The sequence below is a fragment of the Melanotaenia boesemani genome, chromosome 8 (genome assembly GCF_017639745.1).
Source record: "Melanotaenia boesemani isolate fMelBoe1 chromosome 8, fMelBoe1.pri, whole genome shotgun sequence".
NCBI classification, from domain to species: Eukaryota; Metazoa; Chordata; class Actinopteri; order Atheriniformes; family Melanotaeniidae; genus Melanotaenia; species Melanotaenia boesemani.
In genome coordinates this window covers 20,983,129-21,002,912 of record NC_055689.1, presented here as the reverse complement: position 1 = coordinate 21,002,912, position 19,784 = coordinate 20,983,129, and the positions used below count along the sequence as shown (strand labels likewise).

General features: G+C 39.9%; 1 protein-coding gene across 2 annotated transcripts; it reads right to left on the bottom strand.

Moving 5' to 3' along the window:
* Positions 1–1,560: 1,560 nt before the first annotated feature.
* On the bottom strand, positions 1,561–19,230 carry wnt9a (wingless-type MMTV integration site family, member 9A). Of its 2 annotated transcripts, XM_041992956.1 has the most exons (5): positions 19,090–19,230; positions 6,410–6,669; positions 6,036–6,298; positions 3,241–3,752; positions 1,561–3,163 (listed from the first exon to the last, which is right to left on the bottom strand). In XM_041992956.1, the coding sequence occupies exons 1-4, from the start codon at positions 19,179–19,181 to the stop codon at positions 3,267–3,269; spliced, it is 1,101 nt and encodes a 366-aa protein (XP_041848890.1). In that variant the 5' UTR covers positions 19,182–19,230; the 3' UTR covers positions 1,561–3,163; positions 3,241–3,266. The 2 variants fall into 2 exon arrangements, with proteins under 2 accessions (XP_041848890.1, XP_041848889.1); XM_041992955.1 differs by having other exon boundaries at positions 1,561–3,752.
* Between the last annotated feature and the right edge of the window lie 554 nt (positions 19,231–19,784).

Below are 19,784 nucleotides of genomic sequence, written 5' to 3'. Positions count from 1 at the left end.
GTATGTGTGTGTGTGTGTGTGTGTGTGTGTGTGTGTGTGTGTACAACTACAGGTAAGTTGATTCTAAATTTGTTAGGATTTGTTAGTGCTCAGGTGTCAGACAATGTTTGAGATATGAAATGAAATATGTTTATAATATACACTGCTTCTTGAAGCCTCCACCCCTCAAAAACAAAAGAAAACAAAAAACACCCAAAAGAAAAAGAACAGAGTAAAAAATGTAGGATATAAAATCAATTTAGACTTTTAGACCTTATTTACACTAAACACATGCTCATAATATATTTAAAAATAATTTATCTTTAATTCTTTTCTACAAAATAGAGTTTTTGTACAAGATCCACTGATGACTGAACAGTGCAGTTTTGTTTTTGACAATACCGACAACTGTGACATCTAAATGTTGGGCCTACGTACAACTTATAAATGCATAGAAGAATGCACTGTGTATGTATTTAGTATTCCTGTCATGCCTGTTGCAAATCTGTTTAATAGTAGAGAACCTCATTGTGTTTGGGTTGAGGAGTGTGTGGAACAAAAACACACCAGAAGCTGTGGGGAACAGGCATTTATGCACGAAGTCTCAGCATAGCTATTATGGTTTTCATGGAGCGTGCAAAGTTCTATGTATATGTTTTGACCAGCCTTTATTTGGCACGCCATCTCATATCAAAATGCTTGGAATTCAACTCCTCGGGACAAATAGTACAAGCATGGTTCTCTTCTTGAAGCATTTCAAATGATTTTAAATTTAGATTACTGTGATAATCATTTCTAAATATGATCAGTTTTGCCATTTTATGAGTATAAGTGTTTCATTAACTGCTGCATTCAGAAAATGCTTCATCCTTTATGTACTTGAAATTTTTTTAGATGCTTGTGAGAGTTGAAAATGTGCCTCACTTTTGTCTCTATACCACAGAAGAAGAAACCTTAGATATTTACATCAAAATGTTTAAAGAAAAACAAAATCTGCACTGAGCTGTATCTATAGATACAGATCTCTAAATACTTTAAAGGGCTTTTGGGCTTCAGTGCGTGAATGGTGCTATATTACAAAGCTGTGTCCCTCACTCAGTAGTTAAATCACACCAATCTAAAATATTGCATATAAGGTCTTGTATTTTATCATATATATTATAATACTCCCCAAAGCTGCAGCGAATACAATGAAAATACTATTGTCTGCTTTGTTTTTATGTACAGAGGCAATATCTTATGGAGATAATTAGGTCATTTGAGAACTGCACTCATTTGCTTCCTTCCTGTATTAGATGAGATTAATATCTCCCTCATGTCTTTTAAATTATGCAGCCAGTTAGCTTAGCGTAGCATAAACACTGAAAGGAAATAGTTAGCCTAGTAGCTGAAAATAATAAAAAAACACTACTTCTGATGCTTTTAAGATAATTTATTAACATGTTGCAGGCTGTTTGTTTACTTAAGAGTAAATGAGACAAGTTGTGGTTTCATAGAGGGGTTCTTTGATACAGCATGCCAAATAATAAGCTTTAAAAAATGCTGACAGGTTGATTTGTCAAGTTTTCTCCTGTTCTTGAACAAACTCTGTTGGCTGCAGGGTTAGATTTCTCTACACAGACCTGAGAGTGATGCCATCTTCTCATCCAACCCTGAAGAAAGCGAGTAAGTGCGTTTCCTGCAATGTCAATATTCCTTCAAAGTATCACTGTAATTTGCATAGTGGGGTCAGTATGCAACACTGTGTCAAACTGTGTCTCTTGCTGCCAGGCAACAATATGAAAAAGCAAATAAACTTGTATAAAATCAGCTTCACTGACTTCAGATAGAAAACATCAGTGAAACCTCAATATTTACATGTAGACTTTAATTTGTGGAACATCACACAAATAATAGTCATATAAAATATGTTCATATTAGCTTTGAGACTTAAGCATTGATCTTCACTTGAGCACAACTGCACACAGGTCAAGATAGATTTAAGTCTCAGTTGCCTCGTACTGTTTAAACTTCTACTGCACACACTGCATGTCTATATGGCTCAAATTGTGGCAGCTGAAGAGGAAAGACAGATATGAAATGGTAGGGAGTTACATTCCTCCAGTTCTCCACAGTTTTCTTTACAACTTCAGATTATAAAAAGGAAAACTAACAAGATTTAAGCTCCACAGAGCTCCATAAAGTTTTATCCGCGTCACACAAGGTTGCTTCTTGCAATGATGTTGGCTTAAATAAGGCCACTGTTATCTCCAGCTTGGATATTCTTTGCATTTGCACTATTTCTATTTAATCCAAATACATATAGTGGTTTAAGTTATTCCCTGAACACTGGTTCGCTCAAGGCCAAGAATAGCCTAAACTGACTGGTTTAATTTTTTTCTGTTAATGTATGTACTAACAGCTTTATATTATATTAATGTAAAAGAAAAAAAAATGGTTATTTCTTTTTCCTCCTGGTGAAGGAGTAGTCCCAAAGGGTCTATAAATTATCCACAGCAAGACGTCAAAAAAGTGTGCTGCTTTCCAAAGGGCCTTGTCAACATGAATCAGGAAGAAAAACGAGCAATAGCACACAAACTGAATAACATTTGTGTGGTTAGTGGTTTGTTTTACATAGTTAGATAAGTGGCTTGTATAATATTACAATATAACTGAATTTATTTACATACATATGCAAACACACAATGTGTGTGAGTGTGAATATGTGTAGATTAATTCTTACACCCTGTCCTTGTTGTTTAGTTTTTTTTAAAAAACATTCTTCGAATATGATCTTCATTGCTGTAAAAGGTCAACACAAACCGTTTCCCCCTAACCATCTACCTAACGCTCACGTGCTTACAGGCACACACACACACACACATACAAAAACGCACACTATTCCTCTTTGGCCAAAGCCTAAGAAATGAGTCGGTTGGTGTTACTGTCCTTGTGTTGGATCCTCATTGACTGCGTTATGATCAGTTTTTGTCTGTTGTCTTGTGGAGTGTTGTCAATAGATTTCTTAAACAAGAAATTAAAAGGTATTTTTATCAAGGAGATAAAAAGTTTGGGATGTCAACCTAGTTGTATATGAAAGTTTTTATTCTGCAGGACCTCCAAAACCCAACCCACAGAAATCCCTCAAAGTGCTTATTGCTTCTCGGCTCGCTCCGCATTTTGTTTGCAGATTTCTGTTCCCATACTGGAATCAGAACCTCACATGAGAACAAAAACGACAAATTGTCTCCAACACAACCATATTTTTCTTGCTCCACTGACCGAGGGGGACTGACAGGTGACTTGCTTTACCCTTTGCAGGTGTAGACCTCTTCTCTTTGTGTGCACTGCTTGCATTCCACGTAGCAGCACCAGCGCACCTGGCATTGGCAGGGCCCAGTCACCTCTCTACTTTGCGTGTTATGACCTCGCCCACAACAGATAGCGTCGCAGTTCTTGTCCTTGTAGCACTTGCGGGCCACAGTGCCCCCTGAGTATTTGCTAGGTTTACAGAAATTGGGTGAATCCTCGATGTGGAGCAGGTCCATTGTGCGGGGGATCTGATCGCCAAAACTGGACAGAGGCTGCTGCTGCTGGCTCCGCCCTGTGGAGATCTCTCCTTCCCCAGTGGCTTCGTTGGTGGAGCTGCCGACCTTGACAGAGGTTTCGTAGCGCTGCTTCAGCTGCTTGCCAATCTCATGGAAGGGAAGGAGCTGCCTCCAGCAGGTCTGGACGGTGCAGGAACCGGAGACGCCATGGCACTTGCAAGTGGTCTCCACTCCAGCCTTGATTGCCTAAGGCAGAGACAAAGGCATATTGTTAACCACTGCGAAACACTGAAGGTATGAAAGTTATGCAAGTTAACAAGTCTTTGTTTAGTAAGCAGCACTTGAAAGAGCCAATTAATGCTCACAATTAGATGAATAAGAGGGAATGGACTGTGTTGGCCGGGTTATAGACATAACATTCATGGCCAATTTTCATATCATAATAAAAAGAGCTAATTAGAGGCTTTGCTTTTGACTAGTGGACTAAGGGAAAGCAATATAAACACTGAGGCTTCAAATAAAAGGGCAAGTGAATAATGTTTGGTGGGAGAACTGATTTTGCCATAACCATGGATGAACTTTAAATTTATCTAATTGATGGCTATTATCATAAGTGATGGGAGGTTATAGCTATCAAGGTACAACAAAGACCATCCATTCATGGGGAAGAAGAACCTTTAATATTTGGAAGGTGGTATTTATATTTATCCTTTGACTTCCAATGTGTTTTCTAAACCTAGTCTTTTTGTGTGGTAATTTTGTCATTACACAAACCTAGGGAATTCAAACCATATAGAAAGTCTTCCTTTACAAAAATCATACATACGACTGCAGGGGCAACTCGGTGATTCTCAGCTAAAAAGACCACATGTTATTTTAATCATGTCCTGACATCTAAAGCTGTCAGCCAAAGTTCACTGCTGCATCGACCACAACTTTAAGAGCAGCATGTGTGCAAAAATTAGTGACAAGAATACGTTGTCTTAGATGGGGTTTGGGGAGAATTCCCATTTCTTTTCTCAGATGGTGAAAGAGATCAGGGAACAGGAAGTGCATATTCATCACATGAGCAGGTCAAGAAAAATTGAGTGGTCAGTACGTGTGTGTCTGTATGTATGTATGTGTGTGTGTGTGTGTGTGTGTGTGTGTGGTGGTGGGGGTAACAGAAGTTAGCACATTTTAGTTTTCTTCTCTGTGTGGGGATTTATCCTCAGCAAATGTGATAAAACTCATTACATCTGCAGATAACACACGCACACAAAGAGCAAGAGCAATGTTATAAATCTCCACGACAAATAAAATCTCCAGAGAGATCGAGTTTTGGACAGCCACGCTGAATATGAAGATCTTTTGGGAGAACTTTGTGTCTGCTCAGATTTGGGAAGTGTGTCTCTGCTATAACTCACTTTGAAATCAAAACGAAAATGGTTACAAAGGGAGAAGAGTATGAGAAACCTATCCCAGCCTTTTAGTTTGCTTTGGCTTGACTGACTACAACCATTCCCTTTTTTTATTTCACCATTAAAAATCACTTCCAAGATGAAAAACCCATATCTGCTCACCACAAACAATTGCTGAATTGTGCCAAAGCACAAATGAGAGTCATTGCCTATCTTTTCAGAGGGAAAACCAAATATAACCTAATGAGCACTTTTAGAACTCAACACTTTTACAGTAGGAATGACTTTAATCAGTTTATGTATCTTTTGTTCCCAGGTTTTTAAACTCCACGCTACTTTCTTCAGTTATTTCACTCTCCCAAACGTCCTTCCTGGAGAACTCAATCAGCATAAAAGCCACTTTTAATTCTTCTTTGCTCATTTAAAATATATGTTTGAAGTTGAACTTAATACTTTGTTTTGGAATGCTGTCTGTTAGCGGTGCTGTTATGTTTAAACTGCATAACAGAAGGCAAAACCAAGATAAAGTAGAACAGTATACCCAGGATCAGCGAGTGAGTGTTGTTGGTTGTGATTAATGTGGCCAACATCTATGTTAAAAGTACTTTTCGGGGTTCAAATTTAACTTACTCTGTTCAAATGAGTTTCTTTATGAGTATGTTCTGGTCAGATTAATGTATGCTGAAACTCAGCCTTTGTTATTCTCACTGGTGGAAATGATTACTTTAATGAAAGGAAAATTAAGTTGACAATTGTTGGAAATATATTGCTATGGAATCATTGTGTAATCAGCTTTGATTTTTCTTTTAATGTAACTCCCTAAAATGTTTGTGACATCATTTAAATGCTCATGAATAACTGTCTGTTATATCTTAAAATAAAGTCAAGCAGCAATGTGGAGAAAATAATTACTAATAATATACCGCTGCTCTTCGTTTTAAAGTGAAAGCGACAATCCAAAGATTATATGATAATCTTTTAAAATTGGTTCTGCAGAAGCCAAGAAACTCTGACCTTCGTTTTTGGCTTAGATTTTAAGAAAGACCTTAGTTTCAGTGGTGCAGCTGGAAGTGTTGGACTTTTCTAACAAGGAAAATTACATCATCGATAAAAGCAAGTCTGTTCTTACCTTCATGCCCACATTTGTGTTGTGCATGTCCACACGTGCGCGCAGGTCCTTGTTAGAGCGTTTGCCCAGGAAGTCCTTGACAAACTTGTTGGCATATTTGAGGTTGTCCCCGCAGCCTCCCCACTGCCAGGCCTTACGGTTCTCTAAGTCCGGGGCTTCATCACATGTGCAGCGCTCCATCCGCCCAGCGCTACAAGCTTTGGCCATTGCGTGTGTCAGACCCGCTGAGGAGATGGCATACAAGAAGGCTGTCTCTTTAAATCCTGGAAAAGTATGTTAAAAACAAATGAGGAAACTGGACAATACAGACCACATATATCAAGTTTATTTTTTAAATTAAGAATTAAAGGAGTATTAATAACATATTAACAAACCTCTTTTTAATATGTTGGCTCGGTGGCGCCCCTCTAAGGTGCAGTTCCACCTCTCAAAGCGGAATTGATGCTGGCATTCTAGGGCGCTCATGATGATAGCTTCCCTCAGGGTTTCTGCTACGCCCGGGTCTCGTCTGCACATCCTGCGCTGCTTCTTTTCCAGTTTGAGCCGGTCGCACAGCTTGTAGTGGGCCCTGCCCGTGGTCTCTTCTGGTAGAGAGTTCAGTGGCAGGATAGACAACGGTTCATTACCTGTCAACCTAGAAGGAAAGAACACAGACATGCCAGTTGAAACAGTGTGCACTGAGAGAGTGGATACATCCAATAAAGCACAGGATGCTGACCTTCCTGGGTAAACAATAAAAGTTGCAAAGATATACTACACAAACAGCACAGGAAGCACAGCTGGGGCATATAATGCTCAAAAGCTTGGTTAATGTTCAGATGAATTCAGCTGGCTGGTGGTTAATGTTCAGGGGAATTCAACATTTTTTGGAGATTGAGATCAACCTCCACCACAAGGCATGTCTGAGAAGAGAGCAAATCTCTGCAAAAGTGGAGGAGTTACTGTTTGTCTTTGCTTCAAGTTTCTGGCACCCTTTTCTCATTTTTACAACTATCAAGAGACAGCAGCCACTCTTAAATGTCAGTTTTCAAAACTGGAGGGTTTTTTAGATAAAGTAACAAAGTATTTAGCTTGCATTTGGACATAATTTAAAAAGAAGCATGCTGTGAATGTGACAAACATGGTATGTAAAACAGTAGCCAGCAAATGCTTGGTATAATATTTATACCATATCCTGAGGGACAGCATGTCAGTCAAAGCAATGCTGCAGATTTAAACACGATAACACGGCAGGATTTACACTTCTATTATAGAAAAAGTCCAGCATTCAGGATTTTGAACCTGTAATCCAACTGACATATAGCAAACTGAAGTTTCAGCTCTAAACACGGTATGACATGTGGTGGACTTGCACTTCTTTCGTCAGTTTATTTAAGGGAGGCGTATATAAAACACAGAAAGCGAGGACTGCCACATAGCTGGCAGAACCTACGACCAGCGTTCTGAGGTTGTGATGGGGAAAGCAGAGCATTACTTTCATCAACACACACAGGGGACATGACTGTCAGCCTGTGACCAAAATGGTCACACCAACTGGCAGGACTGGCACTGTAGTTGTTCATTATGTGTAATTTCTGGCCTCTTTTACACCCTAAAGTGAAAGTGAAAAATAAATGGATTTAGAGAACTCAAAAAAACACAAATATTCAGGCCTGCATGCCCTCTGTGTCTAACTTTAAAGAACACTTGTGTGTGAAGAGATGCTTTACTCATCAATGATACAGATGCCATGTAGGATTCTGCTTTTGGCATTCCCTCTTCCCACTATGATGTCTTATAGGCAGGGTAAAAGATGCCAGTGGAAGGGGCTTCATGGAGCCTCCAACTCCATGATAATCTGGGAGCTGATATCCAATGAAAAACATATTAATTTCAATTTAACAACATTTAAAGCCATCTATATTGCACCAAGAAGTGCTCATTACTACATGTATAGAAAGTAATTGCAATCATGAATTTCTGTGCTTCCTGAGCTGCTTGTAAAAAGTCTACACATGGTCATGTAAATTAATGATCATCCAGCTATATGACTGAGGAGTAACCACAGCAAATGGGAATCCTGCCATACAGTTTATTAAAGCCAAAAAGTAATAATGAAAATGTTCTACTATATATTTTGCAGAGAAATCGGTGGTTGTCCGCACTAGGTTAGTTAACACATAGAAGTCTTGATCGGTGATCCACATTCTTTTTGCTCATATTCACCACAGCCTCCAACGGAGGGTCACAGGAGTTCTTCTGCAAAGCATTTGTTTTTTTAAGTCCAATAACTGACTGAATTGTTTCCCCTTGAGTCCTCAGTGTCATATCAGTCAACTTAATAGTTTGCAGATGCTTTGGTACATCATATTTTTCTAATGTATTCACAGCCTGCCTGAAAATCTGAGCAGTAAAGTCAAAGAGTAATGCTTTCCATTTTTACAAAGTATACATAATAAGGTATATGGGGTACACAACAAGGCAATGCACAAGAGCTGCTTCTCTCTCTTGACAAAGGGCAATTCCCCCCCTAATTGTTTCATGCTTTATTAAAGCACATTCAGATAGTAACGCCAAGGAAACATGCTAACAATTCCAACACAAACAAATCCAGCCGACCCAGCTACAGTTACATGTGACCAACAATCGTTCCACAACATTTCTACAACGAGCAAATGATTAAGTATTGAATGATGATGTCATGTGGAGTATTAGCCTCAGACCACTTGAAATATCTGTATTATATATATATATATATATATATATATATATTGAGAGAGAGAGAGAGAGAGATATTGGTGGCCACAGGATTAGGTCTCTGCTCTTTGCGGATGATGTGGTTCTGTTGGCTTCATCGGGCCGTGATCTTCAGCTCTCACTGGAGTGATTCACAGCCGAGTGTAAGCGGCTGGGATGAGAATCAGCACCTCCAAGTCCGAGATCATGGTCCTCAGAAGTGGGAGATCGACAGGCGGATCGGTGCGGCGTCTGCAGTGATGAGCTAGTGAATGTGGCCGGGGTGAGGGAAGTCTGGGTTTCCCTGTCTAGGCAGCTGCCCCTGCGACCAGACTCCGGATAAGCGGCAGAAAATAGATGGATGGATAAAACCAGCATGTGTTTCAATGCAAAATTGTTAAATTTATTTCAGAAATAGCAAAAAAAGACTCCCAACTGACAAATGGTGAGCTCAGTTTACTAATACCACCTACATGACACACACATTCCTCAGAAAGACTTCAAACCTTTCAAAAAGCCCATATGCCTGCCAAAACAAAGACCCTCAGAGTGACAGGCCTGAAATGTCTGCATGATGTCTGCTTGTCTGACACAAAAAGATGGTCTGAGTAGAGCTGGAGGAAGGCCAATGATGACATGACACTGATCTCAGCACTACTGTCTCCATGGCTTTTTACACAAAGGCATATTTATGGCTAAGACAGCCTGAGGGCAAAGCATAGAGGAGAGACAAATACTTTTTCACATCTCCAGAGAAGAAGCTACTGGCCAGGCCTCACTCTTGTGCAATGTTTCCGCTCTGACGGACCAGAACATAGTTAAATAATATTGCAGATATACACAGATGTACAGTTTCAGTTTTCCCTCCATGATTAAAAATAATGACGATGATAGTAATTAAAACTTAAGTGAATTTACACCCTAATATTTGAAAGAGTTGAGCCCACGGCTGAGTTTAGAGCTGATTGCAACTTGCTGGCTATGAAAGACACTAACTGGAGGCAGGACTCTGACTCCTGCTGTCACACAAAAAGGGTCACACATTCCAATATGATGATGTGAAATAATTATCAATCAGAAGTTTTATTGAAGGATGAACTAATTCAACTCATTTGGAGAACAAATTAGTAAAACCAATGACAAGTTCATAAAATTAAATCTGTAATATATAGGCCTATATATAAATGTGTGTGTGTGTGTGAGTGTGCGCACGGGCGTGCATGCTTGTGTGAAGAATGAGCAACAGCATCCCAGTGACTCCTAACAAGGAGCAGACTGGTGAACTGCTACCTCAGCTAAACAAAATGTGTTTTCCCATCTTGTTTGTGGTCTTAGTGCCTGTTGAGCCAAATAGTTCAGAGGGTACAAGTCATTTGACTCAGTTTACAGATGGATGGGCACCGGAGTTACTAATGTTTACTCTGGCAAACTTTGTAAACACAGTTTTTGACACAAAAGTATATGAAGTCAAGTCTCTCTTGCAGTTAAACTGTACTACAACACAAAGAACACATGTTTTTAATGTTAAGCTCAGCTAGACTATAAAAACATATGTGCATATCATTTTGATTAAGAAATACATTTGATGCAGCTCTTAAATCAGCATATGTGTTAGACTACAAGAAAACTCCAATTGAAAACTGTTGGAGCACTATCTGCTGACAACCTACATGTATGCAAAATGATAAACAGTAGAGGTATTTAAGTTAAATTAAAGACAAAGGCAATTCCAGAGAAATGCCAAAACACTTTCCACGTGGATTCAGAGGAATCATTTGTGTTTCCTCAATACATCACAAATTCACAAACTGTTTCTTCAGTTTTGAATTTGGATATATTAATTCAAAACAAGTAACAAGTTCCATAATTATGATTCAGGAAAAAGGAAAACATGAGAAATAACAGAATTCAGTGTGCCTGTTTATAGTGGACAAAGAATGGGCTGAGGAAAACGTATACTCGCCAATGTATTGCTTTTCACAGAATACACTGCAATGTAGCATCACATGCTCATTCAATCCACCACAGGAGTATTCATCACACTGCACAGCAGAAAGTGGTTGTCAGGGAAACATAAGACAAATAAATAAGACAGAAATAAGACAGCTAAAAGAATGTATTCTTATATAAAGGCTGCATGAATGCTAACTGAAGCAGTTGCTAAGTACAATAGTCAAATGGAATGAGAAGCAATAAGTTATTTATTTACTATAGTAGGACAACTAGTTGAAACAGGTGCCTCTGAAGTAGACGGTGTACATAATCTTTATTGAAAGGCATGCACCTCCACAGTGTCTCCTTAATACTGAATTAGAGCATGTGTTTTCATATTATGTACTGTTTTCTGTAGGTGTTTTTGTTTGAGGTGCTGTTTGAGGTGTTGGCACAGCAACACCGATTACACATGGAATATAAGGCCAATATATAAAAGTCATTATTATCCAATGCGAAGCTGGATTCTTGCTGATGTTTGCTCAGCTTTGCTTTTTTCCATTTACACGCTTGCCTCTACACACTCCTCACAGACATTGCTGACCTACTGTAGCACTGCACCTCCTACACGGTCTTTCACTTAGTAACACTGAAGTTTGTTTAGTCCCTTCTCTTTACCTGTCAGCACCTCCCATTGCCCGTGACATTTACTTTATATACATTTTCCAATGCAGCGGGTTCATTGAAAATGCCTCATTTCACACAATGGAGCCTTCGAGTCGATCCCTTGAGGAAATCATTGACTAGCTCTAAACTTCGCCATCATCACTCCCTTTCTGGCTTCACACTACAGTCCTGGAAGTGACCCTCAGCTGGTACTTTTGCACACTCTTCATTAGTCAGGTATGCAAATATTCAAGGAATTGTAATAATGCCTAAACTCTAACATAGTGGAAAACATCACCCTTACTTTGACTTTGTGCAAATATAAACTACAAAACACGTGTTTTTGTAGCTGCTTGTGTTGTTCATAGACTCACAGAACTATGTATAAACAAAGGCAGTTCAGTCAGGTAAAAATAGCCAAAACTGAAACAAGCTGAAACTTGACAAATTGTAGATCCAACATAGACAACTGACTCAGTTATTATAAACCAAACAAAACACATTTTCCCTTGAGATGATATTTCAATTTTCTGTTTATAAGCAAATAAAATTGCTTATCTAAAATCACTGAAAATAAAAACTACCACAACAGCACATCACCTTTGAATTTATGTTCTGATCATTTTCAGCAAGAGTCTGTTTTTTTAACTAATTTAAACTAATTTGTGTATGTGGTTACTATGCATACGCCTGTGTACGTGCATTCATGTGCAAATGGATATGGGCTCTAACAACCTTAAGTCAACACCTACCTACAAGAGTCTGTCGTGGCTGAATGCGCCCAGGCAGAAAAAGCACAAAAGCCACAATTTCTCCATCAGCCTGAACTTGCAGGTTGTGTGGTCTGGTGTCTCGTAGATCACAACTAACCCCCACCCCCACCCCGCCTCCCTCCTCGCCTTTCCCCTCTGCCTCTTTTTCCAGCTCTCCGAACTTCCCCTATTCCCAGTGGTCAATTACTCTAAACGGATGTCAATCATCTGGCCCAGCTGTTGGCTTAAAACAAAGCCTGAACTAGACAAAACCACCACTTTCTATTAGCTTAATCTTTACAAGAAAATGACAGATGTGGACATGTATTTTGAAGAAGTTCAACTGTCATGAAGACAAACAAACTACTTGGTTGAGATTAACTTTTGGTAATAGAAAATAAGAGTTATTAATCATTAAACACTCACTTTCCATAGGAAATTAAACTCATCAGTACTAAACTACTACTACTCTCTTTTACTTTTTCTTCCTGCCTTCACAGCGTTTAAAATGCTCCTTATTTGAGGGGGAGGTAACATGCTTTTCTCAGAAATATTGGATAAACTTCAGACCACCCTGCCCAAGTCCCATCTGGTGTATCACAGCCCAGGCCGTGCCAGAGGTAGCAGGAATGTGAGTGTGCGTGTGAGCGTGACGTTTTCCCTCTGGCCCACTCTGGCTATGGCTGACAATGTGCTCCACAGATTAGACTTGAATAATTGAAGAAACCGTGAATCAGTGTTGAATTACTTCTTTGGTTCAGGGAGTCTCCATGCTATTGTCCACCTCCATAAAATTTATATGAAAAAAAGAAAGAGTAATGGTACCTTAACGCTGACATTTTCCCCATGGTGATACTGCTCATTGCCTGAAGCATTAACATGAAAAAGTGGGAGAAAAAATATGTTTGTGGCTTAGATTAGATTAGCCCCTGGTTGAAAGCATTGGGTATTGTGATTACTCCCAACAAGCTGTGGCTGACACAGTACAGTAACATGACAAAACGACTTTGAAAATAATGTGGTGCTGGTCTGTGATTTAGTAAGTCATTATTAGTTGAATAATGAGCCTTTCTGCACACTGGGAATGTCATGCAACATCGGGAAGTGCTGCAATTCAGTCTGGGGTAGGGCAGTCGGAAGGAGGGGGGGGGGCATTATCTTGTATGACTTAACAGGATATGACCCAAAGTTATGTCATCTGCTGTCCTGTCTGGTCATTTACAGCCAACATAGCGCATGTTGCACTACTCCCACGCTTGAAATGATCAGGTTGAGTTCCTGTACTTCACATTTTTATGTAAATGACATAATACAGTACAATAAACATAACTTAATTTAATCTAATTTTTTGCATCATAGAAAAGGCTATACTAAAAAAGTAGTAATGAATCAAAGAAGAAAAAAATATATATGTATATATTTTTAACAATGAGGAAATTTACTGCTTAGCCCAATTTTTCAATCCATAGTGGTACAACAGCACCTGGGTTTGGGAATGGGAGTGTGGGGCATGGTAAGAGGTTTAACTGCTATGTGAGAACTCAAGGCTTCTAAGGTCAGCAGCTCAGTTATAGTCACTGTGTGACTGGCACAGATTGGGCGCGCAGCAGTGTCCGCATGACTCCCTTGATCAAGCCCACGCCATGGCACAGAGCAGCCCTGTACCAGTGCACCGACACACCAGACACGTTAAGGCACACATACTGTACTGCTCTTACCGATTCCACAAGCTAACACGAGAGCCAGATTGTGGTTATTTGGTGAGAGAACAAACTGCTTCACTGTAAACCCAAAGCACTCCAACAAAGCACATATTTACAAGAGTCAAACCACAAAATCCAAAACGAAACCCAAGCTACTTTGTTATTTGAAACGCACATCTTGCTAACTTCAGTTCATTAAGTGTCATTTATTCCTACTACAGAAAATTTCTATTTATCTATTTGTTTTGGCCAAAAGACCAAAGCCCTGACATGCAACAGGGTTCATTTTAATATCCTTTAAAATATACTAAAGCTCTAACCAAAAAGTGTTGTTAAGTCAGCGTTACCTGACACCTGTTTTTGTGCACATACACAGCTCATAAATTGCCTGGAGTGAAACAGTTTGACTCTACAAAAGTGTGATGATTATAGCTGAAGTAACGCGTTGAAAGTCATGTAAATGAACAAGCACTCTTCCAGGGTTAATCCTGGGATGTCTGCCATGTCCCTGCCCATCAATGTCAGTGTACATCTGACTGTGTCCATTCTCAGATTACTGCTAAGGCTTGTAAATAAAAAGGCCTTTGGGTTCAAACAGTGTATAAAGTCGTCTGACAAATACACATTTAAGGAGGAACTGTAAATCTATATTAAGTCAAGCTCTAATGAGACTCTTGAAAATGGTCATTCAGACCATGCTGTCCTGCATTTTCAAAACGTTCACCTTCAACATTCCTGAACTTCTGAGAAGAAAAATATTAATTAACCATTCTTTTAGCTAAATACAGACATATTCTATATATCACCAAATCCGTTTATGAAGTTTTATTCTACCTGACAGTCTTGATGCTGCATGTAAGGTAACACGTCTCCTCTATCCTAATAGACTGGGAGAAATTGAAAAGGAAAAATAAAAAAAAAAAAGCTTGCCTGTGGTCTAGAATGGAAAACACAGGACATAGCGGTCGCACTAACTAGCCTCATCTCATCAATGCCTGACCACTAAACCAATCTTGAGTTTATATTAGTTTTCCTGTTTTGTAAATTACCCATGTCTCTAGCTCCATCTGCAAAGATCATCATATGTTTGCAGTGTGAGCAACAAGCGTTTCCTTCAGTTTTCTTCTTGTTTTTTCTAACTATCCAACAAAGTGCACAGCTGACTGCTGGCAATGAGCTGAAGCGGATGCATTTTCCTAATTAAACATGTCTTACAGCTGTGTCATACTCTTCAGCATGCTAATGACACTAGAGCTTCAGGATGTGAGCATGCTACATGTGAGCATTAACACATTTGAAAAGCTTGCCCAAAGCATATAATCTTCAAGAATATCCTGTACAATCATGCTATTATACAGTATAAGCCCCATAACAACCCATTAGAGAGAACACTGAAACCATCTTGGCAAAAGGTGTGTTCCAATTTGTTTTTCTGTGATTTGCTGAGCAAAATGTGTGCATCAAGACAGTATCTGTGCAGATAAGTGAGTTTTCCGACTCTCCCCTCTGTAAAATTAAGTTAATGAACATTTTGAACACTATGCATGTTGACAATTAAGCATCATATAGTTAACATTCTTTTTGCAAAGAGTTTCTTGTCCTTAAATTTAAAGTTTTTTAATTTCTACTCCAATTCTCCAGAAATTATACAGGAATTTCCTGATTAAGAGCCACCACCTGCACCACCATGTGGCATCCATGGGCGTAGCATGCTGTTCTATATGGAATATAGATGTAGTACTCAAAACAGATCATGGCTAAGCTTGAATTTGGATACATCAAAACAGAAATATAAAGAAAAGGGGGAAAAAAAAGCTCAATCTTTTGAAAGAGGCTGTCCAAGCATCCAGGTTTGCGTGATCCCATCAAACTACAGTGTCACAGGATTCTTTCCAAATTGGTTCTATCTTCTTAGTTCATGCTAAAGTGATACCCTTAGAGGTGTGGCTGTAGCCACAGGATATCCTATGAAATTTGGGAAATCCCTCTATCAATGGTGCTCCCGCCCTGCTGCACGTCAGCGCTAATCAGTCTTTAAGGCCTGGTAATGAGACGCCTGCCACCACTGTCTGCCAGGCAACGCCAGCCTGAGCCCACACTAACTCTGCTCCTTCTAATGAGTGGTAATCACCCAGGAGCTCCCCACAAACCACTGCAGGCATGCCAGCACGCACATAAGGCAGGCAAGCCAGAAGACAGGAGGGAACCAGAGGAAATGGTTACATGGAGCAGCTTAAAAAACAAATTGTAACATTTTCTGTGCCATGCTACAGAACTGAGACTCCTTTGAAAAGATGCTGCTGTTTGATGCACACCAGAAACCAACTCCGAAAAGTCATTTGTAATAAATAAATAACTTTCCAGCTCCATACAGAAAAATCCTTTAATGAATTTGCACACATCCCATTTGACATTTTGCTATTTTTGGCAAACTGCTTCACTTATTGGAGCACTGAAAACAATTAATGCCATCTGAAAGAATATTGGAACAAATTGATGAAAGATATCACACCGCTATATTTGCTTCTTCCACATGCTGTGGTGCCTCTGATTGGTAAATCCCAGTCGCATGACTGTGGGCAGCCTTCCTGTATATGTCGCACATGAACTAAATAAAAACAAACTCTTGACTCAGTTTGAGGACTCACATTCAGCCCAGTTTACAAGACCACAGAATGACATGCCTTTTACCAACACTCAAATTTAAACCAACAGAGATATCTCAGACAGCTGTAAAGCCCTGACGAGGGTCAGCTAAGCTGGAAACAAACTCCCCATCTTATCAAGATGCTGTAATTGTAAGCATAAGGAAAGCTTAGAGAGCATCTCAGAACTGAAATCTGATGATAATGGGGTAGCAGAATCAGCACCTGCCACCACAGGCTAAGGGAGTAAAAATGAGTGTTCACATTCTTGTGGCAAAGGATGACAATTTAAGCGGGTGCTCAACTACTCCAGGAATCCCACCCCACCCTCGGCTGAGCAGACTATGGCCAGGAGAGGTTGTGTTTATGTTACACTTACGCTCCACCGCACTCTGGAAATTGGGTATGCAACATTGACCCTCTATTTTGAGTAAATCAGTACCCAAGAGGCCCTAGGATGCTTTATGCTCATGGAATATTTATTTGAACAGGTTTGTATTAGTACCCCCCCCCCCCAATCCCAAGTCAAAGCCTAAGCGTCACCAGTGTCAGGTTTCTGGGAAGCCAGCCACAGGGCAGTCACATTTTGTATCTGTGTCACCTGTGCAGGCTCTTTCCGTATGTTTCATGTTTCTCAGCTGCGGGGCTAAATCATTCATTGACACTCATTCATATTCCCCTCTCACTGGGCCACAAAATAATAAATCTGGAGTATCGTAATACCACATGTCTCTCTGCACTACACAGGCCACAGATAGAGAACAGATTGACAGAGGGGACTGAAAACAAGTGCTAACTGAATAAGTAAATATGCATTACCATTAGGACCATTAAAGCTGATGTGAGTGCCAATTTGGCACATCAACTTTAATTAAACACCGCCTGCCAAGGGCGACACTGCAACAGGAAGAGAGACAGAAACAGAGAGCGGGGTTACATTTGTCCTTCCAATGCAATTTTAGAACAGAAGAGAAACCAAAAACCAAGTCAGTGACAGAGAACACATTCAATACGGCATCAGTGTCACACATCATAATGCTTTTTCAGAGAGACTGAGATTTTTCCATCATGCAGACCTTTTACAGGTGTTATACAATGTTTTTGCATCACGTTCAAGGATGAGTGCCAAGACTTTGTTGCAACACCAAAGAGAATAACATTATCCAGGGATCCAAAAAAGCTTCTGCAACTTACAACAGTCTGGTTAATTATGATTGTTTTAGTGGTTTCAAAACCAGTGTCCTTGTTTTACAAGATCATTCAGGAGAAGGCAAAACCCATTTCAACCAGTCGACAGGTCTAACATGCAAGTCTAAGAGGACTTTAGGGGGACATTTCTTCTGCACTTTTGCAGAAGACAGTTCCCAGATCACCTAACACTCTGGGATCCTGCACAACACCCATACCTACCATAAATTTGACTCTGCTGGAAAGGCCTCAAGTGTCATCACTCTGCAGTCTACAAGCATTTGTCTGTGTGTGCTCAGTGGGTTTCTTTTTTTGTTGTTGTTGTTGTTTGGGAGAACACTAACTTTGTGTTTAGTAGGAGATGCTTCTTTGCAGTGTACATTGTGCATTCCACAAACTTTTCAGATTCAAAAACATTGCTGCAGGTGAAACATGACTTCTGTCCTGTCCCACCTTACACGTTGACCTCACTTTGACTGACCTTGCCCAGAACGGTAAACGTTCAGAAACTAAGTGCTGCTCCAAACTGCAGCACTAGCTTGCTACTTTGATGTGTAGATTATATGGACTACACCTAAAATCCAAGGTGTTCCCTTACATTGAAATATCCGCCCCGGTGCTCTTTCTAAATTAAACATCATTGTGTGTATGACATGATTCATGCAACGTTGAATTTTTCAGATTAATTTCCTTACACATGTTCCAACTGTTTTTCATATTCTGACGGAGGCAGCAGAAAAAACCCCTGCCAGAGCTGTGCGATGTTTATGCTGGATGGGGGGATTTTTCTGTGCAAGCTGAGCAGACGTTTCGGCCACCAGATTGCTTTATTGTTACCAGCTGTTGAGTCTGAGGCATATACACTCACCTTTCGCTCCGTGCGGCTGTTTTCAGAGTCGACTGAGGATATGATTTTACAAGTGTTTCAGCAAAATAATCACACGACCACTACCTGCAATTCAATTCACGCCAAAGGGTAACTTCATAGTGGGCGCTGGCTCAATTGTCAAGGAAAGAATGGGGTGAACCATCCCAGCCAACATTACTCCGACGCTGCGTAAATCTACCTTTAATAGACGCTGCGTTAACAGGCTACGGTTTGGTTGCCGTCTGTACGTTGGTACTTTTTTTCTTTTCTTTTTCAGCAGCTTCAGTGAGGTAAAGTCATGTGCAGACAACCTGCAGCAGACTCCAGCTGCGAGGCCTCCAGGTGTCACCTCGCTGACCCGCAGGGACTCATGCAATCAAAATAAATCAAGATTATTTATGTTGCACTCTTTCTGTTCCTTTTCAGCGCCCGATCTCATTGAGTTACAAGATCGGGTGTTTAACTTTTAATTTTTTATTTAATTTTTATTTTTTTTATAAAACTGCTTCTCGATTCAGGAACCAATCAAATCAATGAAAGCAGCATCCTGAGCATGCAGTATACAGCGTGTCTGTCAGAACTTACCCGAAGTATGCTGTGGTGGGTCCAGGCAAGTTGAGAAGATACACTATAACTGTGAACGATAACCATCCCAGGAGTAGGTGTCCATCCAGCATTTTGCTGCGGCTCCAGGGCAGATCATTTCGTTTCTCCTGAGTAGCTGTGTAAAATCCCTTGTTGTACGTTCAACACTTCTTATACAGAGGCGCAGGATTGCGCTCCTCCCATCAGCACAGAGGGGAGAGGAGAGGAGAGAGAGTGGCATGGCAATAGAACATACTGAACTGATTCACAATTCCCTCTCAGGTTTCACAGAGATTATTCATCTCAGTGTGTCTTAATTTACGATTGGAGTGACAGTTTCTCCTCTGTGGGCGTTTTAAAGAACCATACAGTCAGTGTTTGTGTAGACTGAGGTCAGTCTGAGCTGAACTGGACTGTATGATAAAATACTTTCAGCCAGTGACAGCTTGTTTCCAGGGGCAAACCCTAAAATGGTCTAAAACAGTACTTGGAGCATATTGCAGCAATATTGGTCTACACTAAACAGCAATACACAGAAGTCTTATGTGGCTCTACATTTTTATGGATTTTATTTTGGACATATTGTTGAAAGATAACTAAATTGTTTTTTTTTTTTTTGTTGTTGTTTTTTTGTTTTGTTTTGTTTTGTTTTGTTTTTGTTTTTGTTTTTTTTGTTGTTGTTTGTTTGTTTGGTT